The sequence below is a fragment of the Leopardus geoffroyi genome, chromosome B1 (assembly GCF_018350155.1).
Source record: "Leopardus geoffroyi isolate Oge1 chromosome B1, O.geoffroyi_Oge1_pat1.0, whole genome shotgun sequence".
Lineage (NCBI taxonomy): Eukaryota > Metazoa > Chordata > Mammalia > Carnivora > Felidae > Leopardus > Leopardus geoffroyi.
In genome coordinates this window covers 53312920-53335740 of record NC_059327.1, presented here as the reverse complement: position 1 = coordinate 53335740, position 22821 = coordinate 53312920, and the positions used below count along the sequence as shown (strand labels likewise).

The 22821-nt window shown below is 35.6% G+C and overlaps 1 protein-coding gene across 3 annotated transcripts in view; it reads left to right on the top strand.

Annotated features, from left to right (window-relative positions):
* Positions 1–3316, top strand: part of ADAM29 (ADAM metallopeptidase domain 29) — a 77867-nt gene extending 74551 nt beyond the window's left edge. For 2 of the 3 annotated variants that reach the window (XM_045462589.1, XM_045462580.1), the window contains one exon: positions 456–3316. In XM_045462589.1, the coding sequence (XP_045318545.1) occupies positions 582–3287 (2706 nt within the window). In that variant the 5' untranslated portion in view covers positions 456–581 and the 3' untranslated portion in view covers positions 3288–3316. The remainder of the gene's footprint in view (positions 1–455) is intronic. The other variant, XM_045462594.1, reaches the window with a different exon arrangement.
* The last annotated feature ends 19505 nt before the right edge of the window (positions 3317–22821 follow it).

Here is a 22821-nt window from a genome sequence, read left to right as displayed (position 1 = left end):
AATATTAAAAATATTATAAGTGCTTTTTACAAAAAAAAATGTCTCTTAACTAATCAGTTGAGTTTGAAAAACAGAAAGAGGTTTTACTACTTATGCCAACTTAACATGTGTAAATTGAGACAATCCCAGCAATATATGGTAACCTAACCCTAAGACCCTTCTGTTTTAACTATTAATTTTGGAAATGTTCATGCATATGCATATTTATAGAATAGTACAATAAATCCTTATTTTCCCATCATCTAGGTTTAAAAACTATAAATCCGTGGCCAGTTTTCATTCTTCTGTATACCCTGAGTCCCTTTTTGCTGGATTAATACTTAAGAGCAAATTCTAGGAAGTTTCCTGGGTTATTCCTTGAGCAAACACTAATTACTTTTATTGCATGCCTTTTTCTTTTTCTTCACCAGGCATAACCACTTCCATCCACATGTTGCTTTTTGTTTTACTTATAGGGGTGATACTGTAATGGTTCAACTCTGCCAGAACACAGATCCCAAATGATTAGCCCTTCATATTGACCAGCTCAGGATAAGAAGCCAGAGCATCTGGACCAATATTTCCATAATGGTGGCTTCATAATGACTGTGATTAAAGGTCTGCTCTACATGAGGATCATACTTCTGCTACACTGGTTTGGGGTGTGTCTGTTCTTTTGTGGACACACCCAGGCTGAGCACCCCCAATATAATAGTCCTCCAGAAGTGGTGATTCCTTTGAGGATACCTGGCACTGGCAGAGGCATGAAGCCTTCAGGCTGGCTCTCTTACAGCCTGCATTTGGGGGGCAAGAGACACATTGTCCATATAAAGGTCAAGAAGCATTTGCTGTCCAGACACCTCCCAGTGTTCACCTATACAGACCAGGGTGCTCTCCTTGAGGACCAACCTTTTGTTCAGAATGACTGCTACTATCATGGTTATGTGGAGGGAGACCCAGAATCCCTGGTTGCCCTCAGTTACTGTTTTGGTGGTTTTCGAGGATTGTTACAGATAAATGACATTGCTTATGAAATTGAGCCCATGACTTTTTCTACTAAATTTGAACATCTGGTATATAAAATGGAGAGTGAGGAAGCCCAATTCCCAATCATGAACTCTGACTTTATGCGAGAGAAAATTGTACCCCAATGGGAGTCTCAAGAGATTAATAATTCTACTCAGAAACAAAGTTCTTATATGGGCTGGTGGCTCCATATGTTTGTTATTGAAATAGCAGTGGTGGTGGACCATAGTTTATATCTTCATATAAAAAAGAACATTTCAAAGTTTAATGAAGACCTATATACTATTGTAAATATAGTGGATTCCATTTATGACGTCTTGGGTCTTAAATTGCTATTGTTTGGTGTGGAGTTCTGGACTGAAAAAAACTACATTGAAGTAAATGATATAAGGAGATCTCTGAGATATTTTTGCCTTTGGAAAAAGGAAAACCTTGATATCCGCCTACCACATGATACTATACACCTTTTTATAAATAAGACAGTACGAGGAATGAGTGGCTTAGGCTATGTTCAAGGACTGTGTCAATCACACATTAATTGTGCAATTGTTACTAATGTAGAAAAAACCTTGGGCACTGTTGCAATTGCAATGGCTCATCATATTGGTCATAATTTGGGTATGACTCACGATACTGACTTTTGTACATGTGCAGTGCCTAAATGCATAATGCATTTTTCAAACCCACCAATAACTAAATTTAGCAATTGTAGTTATTCTTATTTTTGGAGATATTCTATACACCAGGCAAAATGTTTGTTCTACACTATACATACAAAGGACATGTTTTCACAGACACGTTGTGGGAATGGTATTATTGAAGATGAAGAGGAGTGTGACTGTGGACCTTTACAGAGTTGTGCAAAAGATGCCTGCTGTCTGTCAAACTGCACTTTGAGCTTTGGGTCTACATGTGCTTTTGGGCTTTGTTGCAAGGACTGCCAGTTATTACCATCAGGAAAAATATGTAGAAAACAGGTCAATGAATGTGATCTTCCAGAGTGGTGCGATGGCATATCCCACATGTGCCCAGATGATGTCTATGTGGAGGATGGAATTCCTTGTAATGAAAGTGCCTATTGCTATGAGAAGAACTGTAATGACCGCAATGAACAGTGTAAGCAGCTTTTTGGCCAAGAGGCGACGAGTGCAAGTCAGAGTTGCTACAAAAAAATAAACACTCTTGGTGATCGTTTTGGTAACTGTGGTCTCAAAAATGCTGCATATATAAAATGTAATATCTCAGACAGCCTGTGTGGCAGAGTTCAGTGTAAGAATGTGACAGAAATTCCCACTCTGATCGAACATTATACTGTGCATCAATTTCACTCCAATGACGGCGTCTGCTGGGGTATTGACTACCACTCTGGGATGCCCATACCTGATATTGGTGAAGTGAAAGATGGCACAGAGTGTGGCCCAGAACATCTCTGCATTGACAGGCAATGTGTCCATATATCTCGCTTGGATAGTAGTTGTTCACCTAAGTTCTGTAACTTGAGGGGAATTTGCAACAATAAACATCACTGCCATTGCAACTATTTGTGGGATCCACCCAACTGCCTAAAACGGGGCAATGGAGGTAGTGTTGATAGTGGACCACCCCCGAAGAGAGAAAGAATAAAGAGGGGTTACTTGTTAGCATTCTCACTTCTTTGGTTGCTTCTCTTATTATGTTGTCTTATTTGTCTTTGCATGAAGAAAAAATCAAAGGAAAAGGAAGCTGAAAGTGCAAAACAAACACAAACGTTTCCTTTAAAACAAGTGCAAAAGGTTCCTTCAAAACAGATGCTAAATGTTCCTACTCAACCTGCAAAACAAGCACAAAATATTCCTCCAAAACCAGAGAGTAAGGCTCCTTCAAGACAAGAGAGTAAGGCTCCTTCAAGACAAGAGAGTAAGGCTCCTTCAAGACAAGAGAGTAAGGCTCCTTCAAGACAAGAGAGTAAGGCTCCTTCAAGACAAGAGAGTAAGGCTACTTTAAGACAAGAGAGTAGGGCTCCTTCAAGACAAGAGAGTAGGGCTCCTTCAAGACAAGAGAGTAGGGCTCCTTCAAGACAAGAGAGTAGGGCTCCTTCAAGACAAGAGAGTAAGGCTACTTTAAGACAAGAGAGTAGGGCTCCTTCAAGACAAGTGAGTAAGGTTTCGACTCAATCTGCAAAACAACAAAAAGCTCAACCCTCAAAACCACCACAAAGACTTCAGAGTCAAGCTAGCCTATCACTTCAACAGGGTAAAGGTGGGAAACAAAGGCCATCACTAGTAAAAAATGTACCCAAATAAGTATGCATTAAACAAGGTTCTTCCTGGAATGTTTCTCCTTGTTCTTCATTATTTTAAACAATTAGAAGATCCATTTTGCCTAAAATTTCTTTCTTTATATTTTCTGGGAAAAAGCATGGCACATGGGTTGTGTACCAGTTTTCAAGTTACTCAGCTTCAAATCCCCTTCCCATTTTGTACACTTCATCACAGGGACCATATTCTGCTGCACCAGGCCCTCTTCCTATAGGGATCTGCAATAAGGGGAATGAGTGAGAGTTTGGAAACCTGGGAGATCTGTTTGCTTCCTGTATGTCAATATCACTTCAATAACATGCTTTACACTGTCAGTTATACTTCGTTTACATATTTTTTCACTAAAATATTTACTGAAAATACTTATTTCTTTACTTATTTATGTATATTTTTTAAATTCACTGCAGACCAACTTCACTGTCATCCAGCATCAGTGTGTTATCCTGAGAGGTCTGAGTTGCAGATCGTTGAGCTTCCTACCAGTATCCCAAATCTTCTGCACCAGCTTAGCACTACCTACTGTCAGAGTTCTGGGTCTCAGATCCACGCAGTCAGACCTACAGTCTTCTAGATTTCAGTAACCCTCAAGCTCTTCCCTTTGCTCCTTAGCTCCTTGAAAGAAATCACCTTTTAACAGTTAGTATTTCATGCCTACTAACAAGTTAGTAGCACATGACTCCCTTTTCTTGTTCTTCAATATCTATTTACCCAATTCTTGTACTTAATTCTATCCCTCTAAAATTACTGATGTGTTTTTACTTTTTCTTTTTGTAATGTTATTTATTTTTGAGAAAGTGTGAGAGACAGAGTGCGAGCTTGGGAGGATTAGAAAGAGAGAGAGAGAGAGACAGAATCCAAACCAGACTCCAGGCTCTGAGCTGTCAGAGCCTGATGTGGGGCTCAAACCCACAGACCATGAGATCATGACCTGAGTCGAAGTCAGATGGCCAACTGACTGAGCCACCCAGGTGCCCCTAAAATTGCTGATGTGGTTTTACTTTTTCTGACTCAATCCTGACTGTTACAGTACTAATCTTTGTGTAATGAGGAAAGTGAAAGTCAGGAGGTGCCAGTTTTTGTTTGTTTGAGCTTTTCTTTACCACTGACCTTTCCCATCTTAAAATTACTTAAATGTACCTCAATTTTCCAACCAAAAAAAGAAAGAACAGGATGATAATAAGAATTGTCTCTCAACCTTTGGTGTTTCTTTGGTTATAAAATGAGATAAAGAAAATGTTTTCATTTCTAGGTAGGTCTTGGTAGATAAGTTTTTTCCCCCACTGAAAACAACAATAGAAACAATTGTGCAATACCAAACGCATTTTTTAATTATATGTTTAAAGTATCAGAGAACTATGAAGGAAATGAAGATTAAAAGACTTAAAAACTAAAAGGAAAGGAAAACAATGAGAAATATCAGTACTTTTTCCCTGGGAACAAAAGTGACTGTTCCCTGTAATGTGATGATTCTGAATACAAATTAAGGATCAACTTGGCCATCCCAGTTAGAAAGCCTCTGTTGGAGAACGAGAAGCCTGAAGCTTCTTAGTGTATATAGGAGACCAGATTGGTAGACGAGACACTAAATGAGCATCAAATTCAAAATCAGTTTTCTCTATAACACATTTGCTAGATTTAGGTCCTCTCTGGGAGGCTGGGGAGACAGGTTGAAGCCTTTAAAGGAAGAAATCTCTATAATCTGTTGTACTCAAGAATCAAAGATTTGGTGGAAAAGGAGGATTTCCTTAGGACATGTCCTACCTTCCCTTTACAATGTTAGCCTGATTTTGAAGGAGTTTGGAAATAGGTTAGAGAATTGAGTTTTGAAGATTTGAATATCAGAACATAATCACCAATTGCTTTTAGAGCTGAAAAAATAGAGGCATATGGGCTCTCAAAAGAAAGTACAGCAAGATATATTTGTCTTACTAAAACTACACTATTTGCTGACCAACTCAGTTGCTAATTGTATTGGAATTATCAGTCAGCCTATCTTCCAAATGTAAGACAGATGAAAACTTCTCAAGTCAAAGGTAATCTCAAAGCCTTCCCTGAACTTCTAGGGTTATTTATACATAACATGGAGCAGACTATAAAAAACAATTATCACACATATCAAGAGGGAAAAATTGTGGCCAATGGTAAAGAGAAAACACCAACAATGACAGTAAAAGAGATGCTAGAAGCCATCTAAAAGATGATTCAGAGAGTGGAAAAGACAATAATGAACAAAACCCCACCATGATTACTATTTTAGAGAAAATAGAAGAAAAATAAACTATGTGAAAGAAGATAGATAACTTTCACCAGAAAATTAGAACCCTATTCAAAATTATCAAAAAGATATTCTAGAACTAAAAAAATAAACTAACTAAATGCAGGGAATTAGCGAACATTTTGAATTATAGACTGCTTTCTTCAATTAACTGCATTAGTTAACTAGAAGAGCAGTCAGTGAAAAAATATCAATTACACACATAGTGAAAAATATTAAAGATTAGGATACAGATTAGTGATATGTGAAACAGATCAACAAACCTAAAATTAGTAAAATAGAGCCCCAGTGGAGGAGGAGAAAGATAATTGAATAGAAATAATAAAAAAGATATGTCAGAGAATTTCCTAAAAGCATGGAAACATACCATCTCACTACTTCAAAAAACTGAATGAATTTCAAGCAGTATAAATACACAAACTCACACCTAAGAGTAACTTGAAAACCAGACACTGAGAGATCTTAAGAGCAGCCAGATATATATTTCTTAAGAGGAATGACAATAAAATAGATGGCTGACCTGAACAAAATGTTTGAATGTAGAAGATAATGGAATAAGATATTTACTTGATAAATATAATTACCACAGTAGAATTACTTTGTAAAAACAACCTTCAAGAATGAAGGAGAACAAAACTTTCCTTTGGCAAACAAATCATTGCCAGCAGTTAGCACTCAAATATTGAAATTTCTTTTTTGGTAGGTAGAAACATAATACCAGAAAGAAGCATGAATGTGCAGGTGGGTATAAAATGCACAAGAAACACTATGTGGATATAATAATTAAAAATAATGTACCAAACAATACTAATAGTATCTTATGGATTATAAAGATGTGCAGAACAAAACGCAAACGTATTTATCACAAAAGCTGGGAGGTATGCAAATAGTTAACAGGTCTAAGCATCTAGCAGTACGGGGAAGAGGTAAATTAATGATATGCATAGTAGTACATGACATTGAGAACACATGCTGCAATCTTTAAAGTAACCATTAAGGGGTGCCTGAGTCACTCAGTTGGTTAAACGTCAGATTTAGGCACAGGTCATGATCTCACGGTTTGTGGGTTTGAGCCCCTTGTCAGGATCTGTGCTGACAGCTCAGAGGCTGGAGCCTGGATTGGTTTCTTTGTCTCCCTCTCTCTCTGCCCCTTCCCTTCTTGCGCTCTGTCTCTCACTCTCAAAAACAAACAAGAACGAAAGGGAACCATTAAAATGATAAGATATGTAAATATAAGAAATAAAAGAAAAAAAGGCAAAATAAATGGTATTTGATTAGTAAAGATATGGGCAAGTGAAGAAGGAAACAAACATAATGCAGGTATGTGAAAATAGAAAAAAAAACCTATGGTAGATATAAGGCCTATGTAAAATGAATTACATTAAGAAATTAAAAGACTGACATGTTTCAGAGTGTAAAAATCTAGTATTATAAAACCTAGTAGTATGCTGTTTACTAAAAACACAATTTAAAAATAAAGACCTAGAGGGTGTAAAAACTTGAAAAATAATTTTTTATGCAAGATTAACCAAATTAACTTAGTGTTAATTCTCTTATTATCTGATAATGAAGACTGGGGAACAAAGCATTACTAGAAATAAAGGGGGATATTTTGTAATGATAAAAGACAAATCATTAGGAGGTAGGATGTCCTTAATATGTGAGCACCCACTAATATAACTTCAAATATATAAGGGGGGGGGGGCATCTGGGTGGCTCAGTTGATTAAGTGTCTGACTCTTGGCTTTGGCTTATGGCATGATCTCATAGTCATGAGATCAAGCCCTGTGTCCAGCTCCGGAGAGATTCTTTCTCCCTCCCCCCAAGCCCTTCCCTCACTTGCACAGGTGCTCTCTCTCTCTCTCTCTCTCTTAAACTTTAAAGGACAAATAAAAAACAAAGATATAAGGAGGAATATGGAGGTAGAGAAATCCATAGTAAACAAGAGGGAAAATTTTAACCCAATTCTCTTAATAGTGATAGAAAAGATAAACAGCAAATCTGCAGAATAAGATTTTTGGTATATAATTAACAAACTGGATCTATTATATATATAAGAAAAGAAATACTAAACTCAAAATGGCTAAATTGACTTTGATTCATCCACACATAAACTATTACCAAAAGCCACTTTATGGTGGGCCAGAAAGTCCCAACAAATTTCATATGGTTTTAATCAAGAAGAGTCGTTTCCTAAACCTTATATATTTAATCTACAAGTCAATCGCATTAAAGATAACAGGACAAATTCCAATTACCTGGGACAATTGTGACACTGGTCTCACATCTGGTTACCAACCAAGATTTTGCACCCAGTTCTAAGGTAGAGCCGTGGTACCCCCACACCATCAAATAATTCTCTTACACCATCTGGGTATTCTACAGTTTAACTCAATCCTAGCACTGTCTCCTGAGAGTTAGCTCCAGGTGACACAGGTAAAGGGCTCAGGCCAATAAGACTCCCTGTCCCCTCGTTTGTCATCTGTACTTCTGACAGACCATCTCCTTGGGTTTGATTAATTTGCTAGAGTTGCTTACAGAACTCAGAGAAACTTTTTACTGATTGTCTTATCGTTTTATTATAAAAGGATATAATCCAGAAAGGGATAGATGGAAGGGATGCACGGGGCAAGGTATGTAGGAAGGGAAAAGGAATGTTCTTCTTGGGAATGTTACTCTCTCCAGGTCTCACCATTCATTCACCAATCCAGAAGCTCTCCAAACCCTGTCCTTTTGGAGTTTTATGGAGGCTTTATTACCTAGGCATGATTCATTAAATCATTGCCCATTGGTAACTGAACTCAATCTCCAGATCCTCTCTCCTCTACAGACGTGATGGTGGGGGACAAGTTGAGACTGGAAGTTCTAACTCTCTAATAACATTGTTGGCTCCACTGGGAGCCGACCACCATCCTTAAGTGGTTTCCAAAAGTAGCCTCATTAACGTAACAAAAGACAACTGTATTGCTTTCTTAATTTGGGAGATTTAAGGGTTTAGGAGCTCTGCCAAAAAGGATGGATGATGACCAAACATTTTTCTTATTAATAAATCACAATATAATATCACACCTTATATATATTTTTGATAATCTATATGTCAATGAAGATTCAAAACAAAAATTAGGAAATATTTTGAATTGAAATACAAATAACTACAATATATTAAGTTACATAGTATTTAACCTAAAGCAGTCTTTTAGGGAAAATGTAGTCATATACCTATGTTAACAACAACAACAAAAAAAAGTGAAGATACATTGATTTAACTTTCCATGTCAAAAACTAGGAAAATAACCACACTTTAGATCTATGGCAATTAGAAGTCATAACAAAACTAGGAGAAAGAGTCAATGAAACTAAAACAAATGCACAATGGAGAAAATCAGCAAAGATAAAATTTGATTAAATGAATTAAAACATTATAAAACCTTCATTTGACTGAGGAAAAAAGTAAAAACAAGAAAATACAGGTTACCATGAGCAGAAATGAAAATGGGTATCACAAAGGGCATGTGTAATGAAAAAAAAATAGGAAGTTTTTTACCAATAAACTTGGCAATTTAGACAATTAAGCAAGTTTATTGAACAATCTAAATTACCAGGCCAACAGTAGAAATAAATACTAAAGAGATTGAATTAGCGTTCAAAGACTCAGCCAGTCCCAGATAACTTTTCAGTGAAATCTTCCATAAATATAATTTTTCTCAGAGAAATCTGCCAAAAAATATTTTTCAAGAACTTTGGAGACAAAAAGGAATGGCTCAAACTCTTTTTATGAGTTTTGGGTTATCTTAATTCGCAAACCTGACAAGGGCAAAATTTTCAAAGCAATTTATTTTATGAGAGTAGATCTAATATTCTTAAAGTGTTTCTATGGCAAATAAATTTCAACATGTTTTTATAAACAATAATGTGTCATCATGATCAAATTTTGAAAGTATTTCTGACTCAAAAAAAATCTTTATGATTGATATTAACAGAGTACCTGAGAAAATTATATCTCAATAGATACAAAAATTATTTCATCAAGGTCAGCACTTTGATGTGACTATTGGTGGGAATATAAATTGAGGGTAGGCACCATGGAAAACAGTAGAAAAGTTCTTCAAAAAATTGAAATAGAACTATCATTTAGCAATTCACTTTCAGATGCAGGCATGTCTTGTTTTATTGCACATTGCTTTATTGCATTTTGTATATATTCCATGTTTTACAAATTGAAGGTTTGTGACAACCTTGAGTCAAGCAAGAATATTGGCACCATTTTTCCAACAGCATATGTTCACTTCATGTTTCTGTGTCACATTTTTGGTAACTCTCACAATATTTCAAACTTTTTCATTATTATAATATTTGACTTGCTGTGATCTCATGATAAAACATTAACAGATAAGGAATTGCTTCTTATGGATGAATGAAGAAAGTGGTTTGTTAAGATGGAACCTACTTCTGGTGAAGACAGTGTGAAGATTATTAAAATAACAACAAAGGGCTTAGAATATTACATAAACATCATTGATGAAGCAGTAGCAGGGTTTGAAAGGATTGAGTCCAATTTTGAAAGAAGCTCTATTGTGGATAAAATGCTTTCACGCAACATTGCATTCTATAGAGAAATTGTTTGTGAAAGGAAGAGTCAATTGATGTTGAAAACTTCATTGCTGTCTTATTTTAAGAAATTGCCACAGCCACCCCAGCCTTCAGCAACCACCACCCTGATCAGTCGGCAGCCATGAGCACTGAGGTAAGATCCTCCACCAATAAAAGGATTATGACTCACTGAAAACTCATATGATGATTAGCGTTTTTTAGCAATATAGTATTTTTAAAATAAGGTATGTACATTGTTTGTTTAGACTTGATGCTACTATATACTTTAAATAGAGTGTAGGATAGTATAAACATAATATGTACCAGAAACTAAAAAATTCATTTTTGATCTATTGTGATATTTTCTTTATTGTGGCAGTTTGGAACTGAACCCAGAATATTTCTGAGGCACACTTGTATTTATCCAAAGGAAAGGAAAACATTATGTTAAAGAGGTATCTGCATTCCAGTGTTCATTGCAGCATTATTTATAAAAAGCTAAACATGTAAGCAACCTAAGTGTCCATCAATGGATGGATGGATAAAAAAGAGGTGGTGTGTGTGTGTGTGTGTGTGTGTGCACGTGTGTGTGTGTATCCCTAAAGTTATCTGATGACTAATATTTCCAATATCCACAAAGAGATCCAAAGACATCAGAAAATAAAGGGAGAAGAAACTAATTATAGAAATTACAGCCCAAATATTTTTTATAAAACCATACAAAACCATTGCATGATTTGTTCAACTTCCCCAAGATTAATTTTTTCCTTCCGAGTCGGATCTGTTAAATGTAGATAATTGTTCCTTACTGTAGGCATAAGCATACATTTTTGTCTCCTCAGTGTAAAACTCCTCCAATATACCCCTTAACTAATCAAAAGAACTTCTCGTGTTTATCATATAAACATGTGTTCTTTATATGGACAGGTGGTCTTTGTAAGTACTTATGCAATGCCCTCAGTTTCTCACATTTATTAAGAGCCAAATATAGTTACTTATCAAGAGTGATCTGAGACACTAGATTTTTATCTCTGCGTATCAAGGTTTTACTCTGGCCTAAATTTTCTAGATTAAAATATGTGATACACAATTTCTGTAACTGTCCTCCTCCAAAAATGAAACAATTAAATGTTAGAGACTCAACAGACATATATAACATCAATGGCTAAAATAATCTTAAACAAATGAATAGTTCTCAACTATTTATTGGTCACCAAAACAAAAAACAACTAATACATCTTTTATACCTGGTTAAAGGCTTGCAAACAAGATGGAATAAAAGTAAACTATGAAAAGAAATCCATGCAATTAAAGTTAGTCAAATTAACCCTTCATCTTATCTATCTGATTAAGACTAGAGTGTATAGAAAATTTGATAAAGCCAAATTTTTCACACAATGCATATTGCTATTCCCATGCATGTATCCCTCCTACCCATCTAATGTTCAAGTAAATTGAATGTTCCTATAGAGGCTTAAATTAAGCTGAAAAGATTAAAACCCTCTTGGTCAAATATTGTCCCTTTGCAAACTGGTTGTGACCAAAGCTATGGAAAAATGAGAAACTCCACTTATGGAAAAGGTATACGTCCATACTTATTTAGATGGAATGGTAAAGGATATTTTCTTTATTGTGGCAGTTTGGAACTGAACCCAGAATATTTCTGAGGTTCTCAAATCATACTGGCAGAGAATACCAGAGAAAACCTCCTCTCTGTCTCAAAGCTAAACCCTCAAAGATAAGACATAGCTAAACTTGTTTCTGTGATTTATCCAACCAAATTGCTAAATGTAGACTTCCCAGATTAGCATTTTTAACTGCTAGCAAGTCCATTTACCTATTAAATTTATTCCCACACTATTTTTTTGTTCGCCTCTCTTCTGAATTTTATTTTTGGTTTTTCTTGCTGACAATTCAACAGTTCTCCTTAGAGATGAAGCATATTTGTGTGCAGATACCTAATGTCTCTGAAATATTGTTTGAGAGTAAAAAGAAAAGTAGAGAAGATTATTGATGTCTGTTTTCTTTAGAGAAAGTTTAATAGTGGGGGCAAACTTTTTTTCTAGACCTTCAAGTGTTTTATGATATGATTTAATCTTAAGGAAACAATCTGGGAATAGGAGAACAGTATGAGTGAAAGTACTAAACTGAAGTGCTTAAATAAGCATATAAGATGAGGGTAAGAAAGTTAGTTGGATTTATTCATATTGAGAAGAAATTAGAAGTAAAGCTTGGATGGGGGTGGTGAAGTCACAATTGGGAGGGACTTTAGCCAGTTGCCATGGTGTGTGAAACTGAGAAAGTCTTGTTGCTAAGCAGCTAAATCTTGATCTTAATCAAATGAGAGGCACAGGGGAAGATATTTATATTTCCCTTTGCCATGTGAGGTCTCCAATAAAAATCTTTGTCCATAAGATTGGTGAGACAAACTAAGTATAAGGACTATAGTTGGAAGGGATCATGAAAACCTCACTAATTTTTCTTCTGCTAAGTTATGTAAGAAGTTTAGCTGTGAAGGAGAGAAGCATCCAGTATTTGGTCATGCATGAATATATGCATGCATGAATATATTTGTGCATATATGAATATATGAACACATGCACACATACACACAAACAACAGTATTCTTTCTTGCCAAGTGGTGACATCCCGTTTAGGATTCATGCCATTTAATGTATCTTATTCAGTTGTATTTTAGTTTGTTGAGATGGACAAAAATGTGTTTTAGGAGGAGTTAGTTTAGAAAACACTGATTTAGGCTATGAATGAGAATAAGAGGGAGGTGGTAATTAGAGTACAGATATTGATGAATTTGAAGAAACTGTTAGAAGGAAAAAGCATTTATACAAGATGCATAGAAAATCTAGCAGCATAATTTGAAGTCACTATACTATGTCATTATTACACTTACTAATGAAAATGTTATACTGCTTCAGAAGCTTTGGTTTCTGGAGTCATCAAATACAATAATTAATGAGGACAAAGATTCTGGCTCATGATCTTGAGTTATTTTTATGTGTTCTTGGCATTTTGTATGGTGCCTACACATTAGTACTTGGAAAGTACTTGGGTAAACCAGGTACTTTGTCACCTTAATGATGAGGATGATGTTTACCTGAAGCACATCCTTTTTTCCTATCTACAATCTGATAGTAAAGTTTAATACAAATATTGAATCCTGTATTTAAAACAAGGGTAATGAGGAATTCTTGGCTTAAACATTTAAACAACCATGATCAAAAGCCAACAGTAATAAGTTGTGAAGACAAAAAAAAAATGTAGAATTTCAGCGCAGCACTCTGTGCATTAATGAAGAAATTTAGACATTCAGGAAGTTAAAAAACTTGTGGACAACAAAAGACAAAGTATTAATGTATAAGAGTTTTGTGAAAGAAATATTCATAATTTCAACCTTTTGACTGGGGTATCAAGGTATCATTCTAATTCCGATTGCATTACTTTCTTTTAAGCATCTTCCTAAACATAGCATGACATTTTCCCAGGAGTGATGGCAGTTTGTTGTAGTAGTGAAGGAATCAGTTCGTTTTAGGTTGAGGAGTTGGGAAAATGGTGGTTGAATTAATGGACTCCACGAAAGGCTATGAAAATGGAAGGGAAAATAATGTGTTCCTGAAAACAGTGCAATAAAATGGAAAGAGCAGTTATTTAAGTCCTCTATGAATTTGATGAGTTAATTTAGATTAAAAATAAAAATCGTGGTAAGCTATTTAAGACGGAAGAACCAGGAGAGTTGAGAGTGTGATAATATAATATAATATAGGTCATGGCCATGGGTTGATGGCTAGAGAGCAATGAAATTGAGTTTTGAAGGTAAAATAAGCTAGATGTTATATACGTTGTCCACTTGCTTGCTAAACATAGTCAGAGTATGGATAAGATGGTGGAGAAGAAATCTATAAAACAGAGATAAAATTCCTTGAGCTGTAAGAGTTTTGTTGTTGGTGGTGGTGGTGGTGTTTTTGAAAGAGTAAATAGTGATTTAATGAGATGGCTACCAAGTTTAGTGGTTTGCAAGCGGCTTTGGTAATCAAAGAAAATTATGACCATCTGTCTACTCTGTATGGTATACGGGGATTCTGACTATGTGAATCTTTCCCTCTGCAGGGCTTCAGATTGTTGAGATATAAGTTTTAGTAGGATTAAGTAGGAATAAGGAATTCTCCACGAAGAATAAAGAAGCAATTGTTGCTTTTCATAAAAGGAAGTGACAGGAAAATGATTTCAGAGAGAGAAGAAGTCAAGGCACACTGAATCAAGGTAGAAAAAGTAAGCAGACATGAATAAAGCATTCAGGAGATGGTACGTTCTGAATCAGGCATCTTTCATTTTTATATCACCTTCTACGAGAATTGATTTTTGAGTGGTGTGTGTTAGATCTCTCATAACAGACTTTTCTTTTTTTTTTTTTTTTTTTTAACTGGGCTAGAGATTCTTACAGTCATTACCTTAAATAATCACATATCATTATAACCTGATAAAGACTGTGGAACCTTTCACTACAAAAATAAAACAGGCACCTTATAGGTAAAATATTGAACACAATTTTACAAGCGCTTCAAGTCTATTCATATCCCAATTACTCTGCCCAAATTTGTATGCTAGGCCTATATCATTCATTTGTTTTTCCCAAGGGTGTAACAGTGTCTGCACCATTTTGTGGCTTTTATTAATTCTTTTCACAAAGAAAGAATGTAGTGAGAGAACATCCCAGCTAGTGTTGTGCCAGTGCCAGATTTCTCACTTTCACAAATATGAGATAAACGCATTTGAAAGTCAATCTCTGGAGCAGGTTAGCTTGCCATTTGAAAAATGCTAGAGTTTAATGATTTTGCCCCAGAAAGACAACCACACCTTCCCCCAACTTTCCCTCGCTCCTTTTTGGATTCATTAATTTTCTCTTCAGTTTTAAAGACACTTCCTTTTGTCTACACTATCCCTCGATCTCCAACTTTTCTTTTTTTTTTATATATAATTTTTTTAATGTTGATTTATATTTGAGAGAAAGAGAGAGCAAGAGACAGTGCGTGAGTGGGGGAGGGGCAGAGAGAGGGAGGCAGAATCCAAAGCAGGCTCCATACTCCAAGCTGTCAGCACAGAGCCTAGTTCAGGGCTTGAACTCAGGAACTATGAGATGATGACCTGAGCTGAATTAGGACGCTTTATCGACTGAGCCACCCAGGCACCCCTCCAATTTTTCTTAACTAAGTTAATTTGTTTTATATTTCATATGGCCAGAGGATTTGAAACATGTTCTTTTTTCTTTTTTTTTTTTTTTTTTGTGGCAGAAGGAGAGAATCATAGGTTTTATTTTTAATAAAAAGTAAACACTTTTTTCTAATTACAAGAGCAAAACATATTCATTGTAAAATGCAACATGTTATTTTTCTTAAGAATAAAATCAATCATATGGGGTGCCTGGGTGGCTCAATGGGTTAAGTGTCTGAGTCTTGACTTCAGCTCAGGTCATTATCTCCTGTTTGTGAGTTCACTGCTGACAGTGCAGAGCCTGCTTGGGATTCTCTCTCTCTCACTCTCTCTACCCCTCCCCACCCCTCTCAAAGTAAATAAGTAAACTTAAAAAAAAAGAATAAAATTAATCATAAACACAGTTTGGTAACACACATCTAACACCTCAAAATATTTCCCATTCAAATTCTACCTTTGTTTATTATTACTTGAAGTAACCAAACATTACAATGGATACTAATAGTTGACTCTTTGCAATTAACACATTACAGTTTGACAGGGTTACAAGAGAGAGCATGGGGAAAACAAGTAAATACATAATTGTGCCATATAGTATATGTGAACTACCATGAAAGATTTTGTAATATAATTTATGATTAATTTTTGTATATACATCTCTTGAGTAGTGTGACCAAGTAATTTATCATTTGAAATTTAAAGGAAAAACTATTAATATTTATGTGAAGTCAACATATGTAAATTGAAATATCCCCAGAAAACTAAGATTTATGTTCATCTTTTCCCCAAGGCCTTTTTGCTTTAAATGTCAGTTGTGGAAATGTTCACAGATATTTATGTATTAGAGAGCAGTAAAATAATCCATATGTGTTCATTTTTCAGATTTAATAATTATCAATCTCCAGTTAATCACCATTCTCTCCTACTCTTCCAATATCATTCAGCTTCACCAATGTTAAGAACATATCCAAGGCAATACATTGAGCGATGTCTTGGGCCAAACGCTAATCACTTTTATCTTGGATCCTTCTCTTTCTTCTCTACTCCAGTATGCTCATAACCATCTTCATTCTATACTTCTTTTAATTTTGATAGTGTTTCTTCTCTGATAGTTCAATCTTTCAAAAGAAACATCCTTAAAAATCAGCACTGCATACAGCCAGCTCAGAGGGAGAACGTGAAAAGTGATGTTTCCTGACCTGTCCTCTTTTGTTTTCATCAATGGATCCATATGATTGCTCCATAAGACCCTGGTGCATGTGAGATTATTCTTCGGTTCTGGCAGGAGGTGTTTTTGGTCCTTTCTGGTTGGGTGCTCCCAATACCATGGTCTCCAGAAGTGGTAATTCCCTTGAGGGTAAAGGGAATGGGCAGGGGCTTAATGAAGCCTCCATGTTGGCACTCTTACAGTCTGTGTTTTGGGGGTCAGAGACACGTTCTCCATTTGAAAGTCAAGAAGTTTTGCTGTCCAGACACCTCCCAGTGTTCACTTACACAGATCAAGGTTCTTTTTTTCAAGGACTAGCCTTTTGTCCAAAATGACTTACTACTGTGGTTATGTGACGAAGGACCTGGAACCCTTGGTTGCCCTCAACTCCTGTTTTGGTCGCTTTCGAGAAATGTTATAGATAAATGATATTGCTTATGAAATCGAGCCCAAAAGGCTTTCTACATTTAAACATCTGGTGTATACTATTGCCAGTGAAGAGACAAATATTCTACCCACAAACTGTGGCTTAACAGAAGGAGAAGAACCACAAATGAAGTTTTAAGAAAGGGATAATTCCTCTTTGAAATATAGTTCTTATGAGGGATGGTGGAACCACATATATCTTGTTAAACAGACAGTGGTGGTAGACCACAATTGATTTCTTTATTCAGAAAGTAATATCTCATAGATGCAAGAGGACACCTGCACTGTAGCCAATATAGCAATTCTTATTTTGATTCATTGGCAATTGATGTGGTTTTATTTGGGTTTGTGATCTAGAGTCAAGAAAATCCCATGGAATACATGACAAAGTCAACTATGGAAGAATCTTTGTACTTGGAAGATAATCATCTTTAATTCTCACCTGCATCCTAATGTGGCTCATCTTTTTGTAAATAAATATTTTAACATTACTTTGAGTATCACTTACATGCAGGGATATGTAAGCATCAGGTTGATTGTGTATTTGAAAGTTTCCAAGGGGTCAATTTGAGAGATTTTGCATTCACTGTGACTCATGAGCTCAATCATAATTTGAGTATGAAACAGGATGAAAAAATGTGTACATATGAGTAAACAGTGTGTGTAACATATCCAACAAAGTTAAAGACCAGTCGATTCAGTAAATGCTGTTATGCTGATTTGTGTAACACTATTGCATAAAAAGAATGCATGAACAACTCTTAAAATCCAGGGGACATCTTTCTATGGAAGCACAGTGGGAACAGTGTGGTTGAAGGAGAGAAGCGTGACTGCAGATCCTTATAACATCGGGAAAAGGATATGTGTTCTTTCAAACTGCACTGAGTCCTGAGGCTAATTGCGCTTTTGAGTTTTTTTGCAAATACTGCAAATTCATGCCATCAGATGAAATTTTAGAAATGAAGACAATAAATATGGCTTTCCAGAGCGGTGCAATGGGACATCTTATCAGTGGCCAGAAGATGTCTATGTGCAGGACAGGATCCCATTCAGGGGTTGTTATAAAAAGAGATGTAACAGCCATGATGAATAATGTAGGGAGATTTTTGGCCATGGGACAGAGTGTAACTCAAAGTTGCAACAGGGAATTAAATGCCCCAAATTGGTCACTGTGGTATGTGTGGTTTTACATATGTAAAATGTGATATCTAAGATATCTGTATTGAAGAGGTCAGCATTAGAAAAAAGGAATTCACTTTTTAAGAGATCATTCTACTGTGCATTTGACTCATTTCAGTGGCTTTAATTGGACTCACTTCAATGCTAAGATACAGACTACCATTTTGGGATGATGTTGGTGAAGTGAAAGACGGCACAGAATGTGGTCCAGAATATATCTGCATCCATATGATGAAGATCCATATGTCTTTTTTTGAAAAGGGGTTGTTTTCCTCAGACTTATAATATGAGGGAGATCTAAAGCCATAAATATCAAGGCAATGTCCAGTGGCCCTTCCAACTGACAAGAAAGGTAATGGAGATAGTGCTGACAGTGGCCCTCCCCTGCCCCCAGACCCTGTCCCCAGAGAAAGAAGGCAGAGTTACCTGCTGATTGGTAACCATTTACCATTTGGTTAATTCCTTTCTTTGTTTTATGTTTATTTTCCTTTTTAAAAAGTGAATGAAACAACCAGAGGAAGAAAAGCAAACATGTTCAGATTTATTTTAAGAAAGAAGAGAACAAATTTATGAGTATAGAAAATAAACCCAATAAACCTCCCCACACCTTAAGTTTTAGTTTGCTGGCCATAAAAATGTTAGCACACATTTGTACTAACAGGTAATTGATAAACATTATTTCCATTTCTGGCTTTGTTCATTGTTTCCTGCATATTTTAAATGATGTCTATCCTTATTCTAACACAATGTCAGTCTTACTCTTCTTTTTTGTGTTGCTATTGTCAAATATATTACATTTCTACATTATAGGTCTAACAATACAACTTTATTATTTATGTTTTGTGCAAATGAGTTTTAAATCATGGAAGAGATGGGAAAAATATGTAACTATACTATCTTTTATCATTATCTGCAAAATTACCTTTAGTGGTATTCTTTCTTTTTTTCACATGGAAATGACTATTGATGCTATCATTTCCTTTCAGTATGAAGAACTTATTTTGGTATTTCTTCTAAGGCAGGTCTCCTGAAAATAATTTCTCTCCACTTTTTTGTGTGTTTTGCTTTATTTTGCTTGTTTTGTTTTTAAGCTGAAGACATCACTGTTTATCCTTGGATTTTGAGGGGTATCTTTGACGGATGTAGGATATTTATTTGCCTTTGTTTTGTCAGCATGCTATGTCATTCCACTACCTTCTGAATTTTATTGTTTTTGATGAGAAGTCAGCTGTCAAGCTTACTGTGCTTTCCTTAGATGTGATAAGTCATTTTTCTCTTTTTGCTTTCAAGGTTTTCTCTATTACCTTTGCTTTCAGAAGTTTTAGTATGATGTGTCTGCATATGGAACTTTTTGTGTTTGTTTTACTTGGAGTTCACTGAATTTCTAATATGTGTAGATTAATGGCTTTCGTCATAGTTGGAGAGTTTTCAGTCATTATTACTGTGAATATCTATTTTCCCCACTTCTTTTTTTCTCCTCTGCTTCTGAAACTCTCATTGTGGGTATGTTGGTACATTTAATAATGTCTTACATGACTTAATTGCAACATTTATTTGTCTTCATTTTTTTGATAAGGGGAGGGACAGAGAGAGAGTATCTCAAGCAGGCTCCATGCCCAGCACAGAGTCCAATGTGTGGCTCAGTCTCATGGTGGTGAGACCATGACCCAAACTGAAATCAAGAGTCAGATGCTTAACCAACTAAGCCACCCAGGAGCCCTTATTTTTCTTCATTTTTGATTATTTCTTTTGTTCATATTGTAAATATTTTTTTTATGCCAACTCAAATCTACTGTTTTATTCTTTTAGGGATTTTTCATTGGGCTCATTACCTTTTTAATTCTGGAATTTACATGTGATTCTTTTTAATAATTTTTATCATTTATTGACATTCTCTATTTGATGAGTTTTTATTATTATTACATTTTTCTCTTTTCATAAAAGTGGTTTCTTTTGGTTCTTGGAACAGATTTGTAATAGCTGCTTAGAATTCTCTGCTAATTCTAGCATCCAAGTCAAAAGGAGACATTTAGTTAAAATAGTTTATGCCTTTCTCTGACTTATTTCACTTAGCACTATAGTCTCTAGATCCATCCATGTTGTTGCAAATGTTATATAATACATATATATATATATATATATACATACATATATATATATATATATATATATTCACACACACACACATCTATATATACACCAACAGTGCACAAGGGTTCCTTTTTTTCCACATCCTCACCAATACTCATTGTGGTTTTGATTTGCATTTCCCTGATAATTAGTAATGTTGACCATCTTTTCAGGTGTCTTGGCTATCTGTATGTCTTCTATGACTTCATTCATATATGGAATTTAGGAAACAAAACAAACAAAGGGAAAAAAGAGACAAACTAAAAAAAACAGACTCCTAAATATAAAGAACAAACTGGTGGTTGCCAGAGGGCAGGTGAGTGGGGGATGGGTGAAATAGGTGAAGGGGATTAAGAGTATACTTACTGTGATGAGCACTAAGTAATGTGTATGAATATTGAATCACTATATTGTATACCTGAAACTAATAAAACATTGTATGTTCATTATACTGGAATTATTATTATTATTATTATTATTATTATTAAATAAAAGTTTGTACCCAAAACCTTTGGTTCAGATTTTCACTCTGCTATGGGGTGTGTGTGTGTGTGTGTGTGTGTGTGTGTTATTTGAAGACTTTTAACAGTTCAGGTAATTTGTGATTTTGTCCTGTATTCAACTAGGGACTAGTAGCACTACAGTTATTTTCTTGGCTGCTCCTCGGATGGTGAAGCTATTGCCACACTCATCCATGGAAACATATATGGCTTAGCAAAGACTTCAGATCTACCACAGGTCATACTCTGGTTGCTACTGAGTAGTGCAGGCTTACATAAATACACAATCTTCTAAAAACCTAAGGATGAGTGTGATCTCAGGATGAATCTTGTTTACTATTTCTTTCTCTGGTTCTTTCTGCTAAAGTTCTGCCTGGTCTGCCATTTTGCTTATAGCTATTCAGTTCATTGAGCTACTAGCTCCCTCTTAATTTCTTGCTACCAAAATCTCCATTGTTTTTGACAATGCCCTTAGTCATAAACATTTCTGTTCCAAATAAAGCCAGTCTCTTCAAGAAGAGCTATTCTCATGGCCAAGTTCTTGCCTGGGCAGCACATCTATGCCTTGATGTTTGGATGTTTGGAATAATGGTCTACCTCTTCTTCTTTTCAAAAAAAAATTTATTGTTATTTATTTTTGAGAGAGAGAGAGAGTGTGTGTGAGCAGGTGAGGGGCAGAGAGGGAGGGAGACACAGAATCTGAAGCAGGCTCCAGGCTCTGAGCTGTCAGCAGAGAGCCCCATGTGGGTCTTGAACCCATAACTGGGTAATCATGACCTTAGCCGAAGTCAGACACTTTTCCAACTGAGCCACCCAGGCGCCCCATGTGGCCTACTTCTTCTGAAGTGACTTTTCCACTCTACAAGAGGGCCTAGTATACCATATCTTCTTAGTTTACTAGTCCTGACATAAAATCTTGGTATGAGCAATCTGGGACAGATTGGGAAAATTACATCTTCAATATTTTAGGTCTGCTGTACCTAGAACAGAACCCATAGCCTATGAGTGGAAGATGGGTGGTTGGGCTGAGCCATGAAATCAGAGTTCCTTGCACCTTTTGCATGCTTACATGAAATCAGAGTTCCAGAGGTGGAGCTGAGAGTTGAAATAGGCACCATAATTTTGGCCATACCTGTTCAGAATAGAATTTACATGACATAGAACCTGAGAGGCATAGGAGAAGATTGTAGTTGAAAGGCCACAGATTATTGATGTTCTTCCAAAGATTTAGTATGTTTTATGGGTAAATGTTTCTCCATTTGTTATATCCATTTGTTATAGGTAACAGACATTTTTTAAAAATAACTTTTACCAGTTAAGTGGTTGGTGGGCTGGCAAAGAGGGTACCCTGAGCTTCTGATACACTCAATCCAAAACTTCTACTCCTATGGTAATTTGAAAGAGAAAAAAGCAGGGGATTATACTACCAGATATCCTGAACTATGATAAAGCTGTAGAATTTAAGAGAGTGTGGCACTGACTGATGAAACAGGATGGAGAGCAAAATAGTCTTTTCAATAACTTGTTCTGGGTTAATTGGTTATCCATATAGAAATGATGTATCTTTTTCTCTGCTCACACTAAATACTTAAAACAATTCCGGATGAATTTCAAATTTAAATGTCAGAGAGAAATTTTAAAAATATTAGAAAAAAATAACATAGGTGAACTTTATAATGTTGGTAATGGCAAAGATTATTCAAACAAAAAGAAAATCTGTAAATTTAAAATAAAAATCAGACTGTGAAATTAAGAGGTTCTCTTTTTAATTAATAAACAGGTTTCATTAAACCAATGAAAATACATGCCATTAGCATTTTTGGAAAATATATTTGCAAAACATGTATATAAAAAGGGTATATATTCATAATACAGAAGTGTTTCAAACCAATGAAGTAAAAGAAAGATCACCCAATAGAAAATTGGGCAAATAACTCAGACACTTGATTGCCAATAAACATGAGAAGGTGCTTAACTTTAATAGTT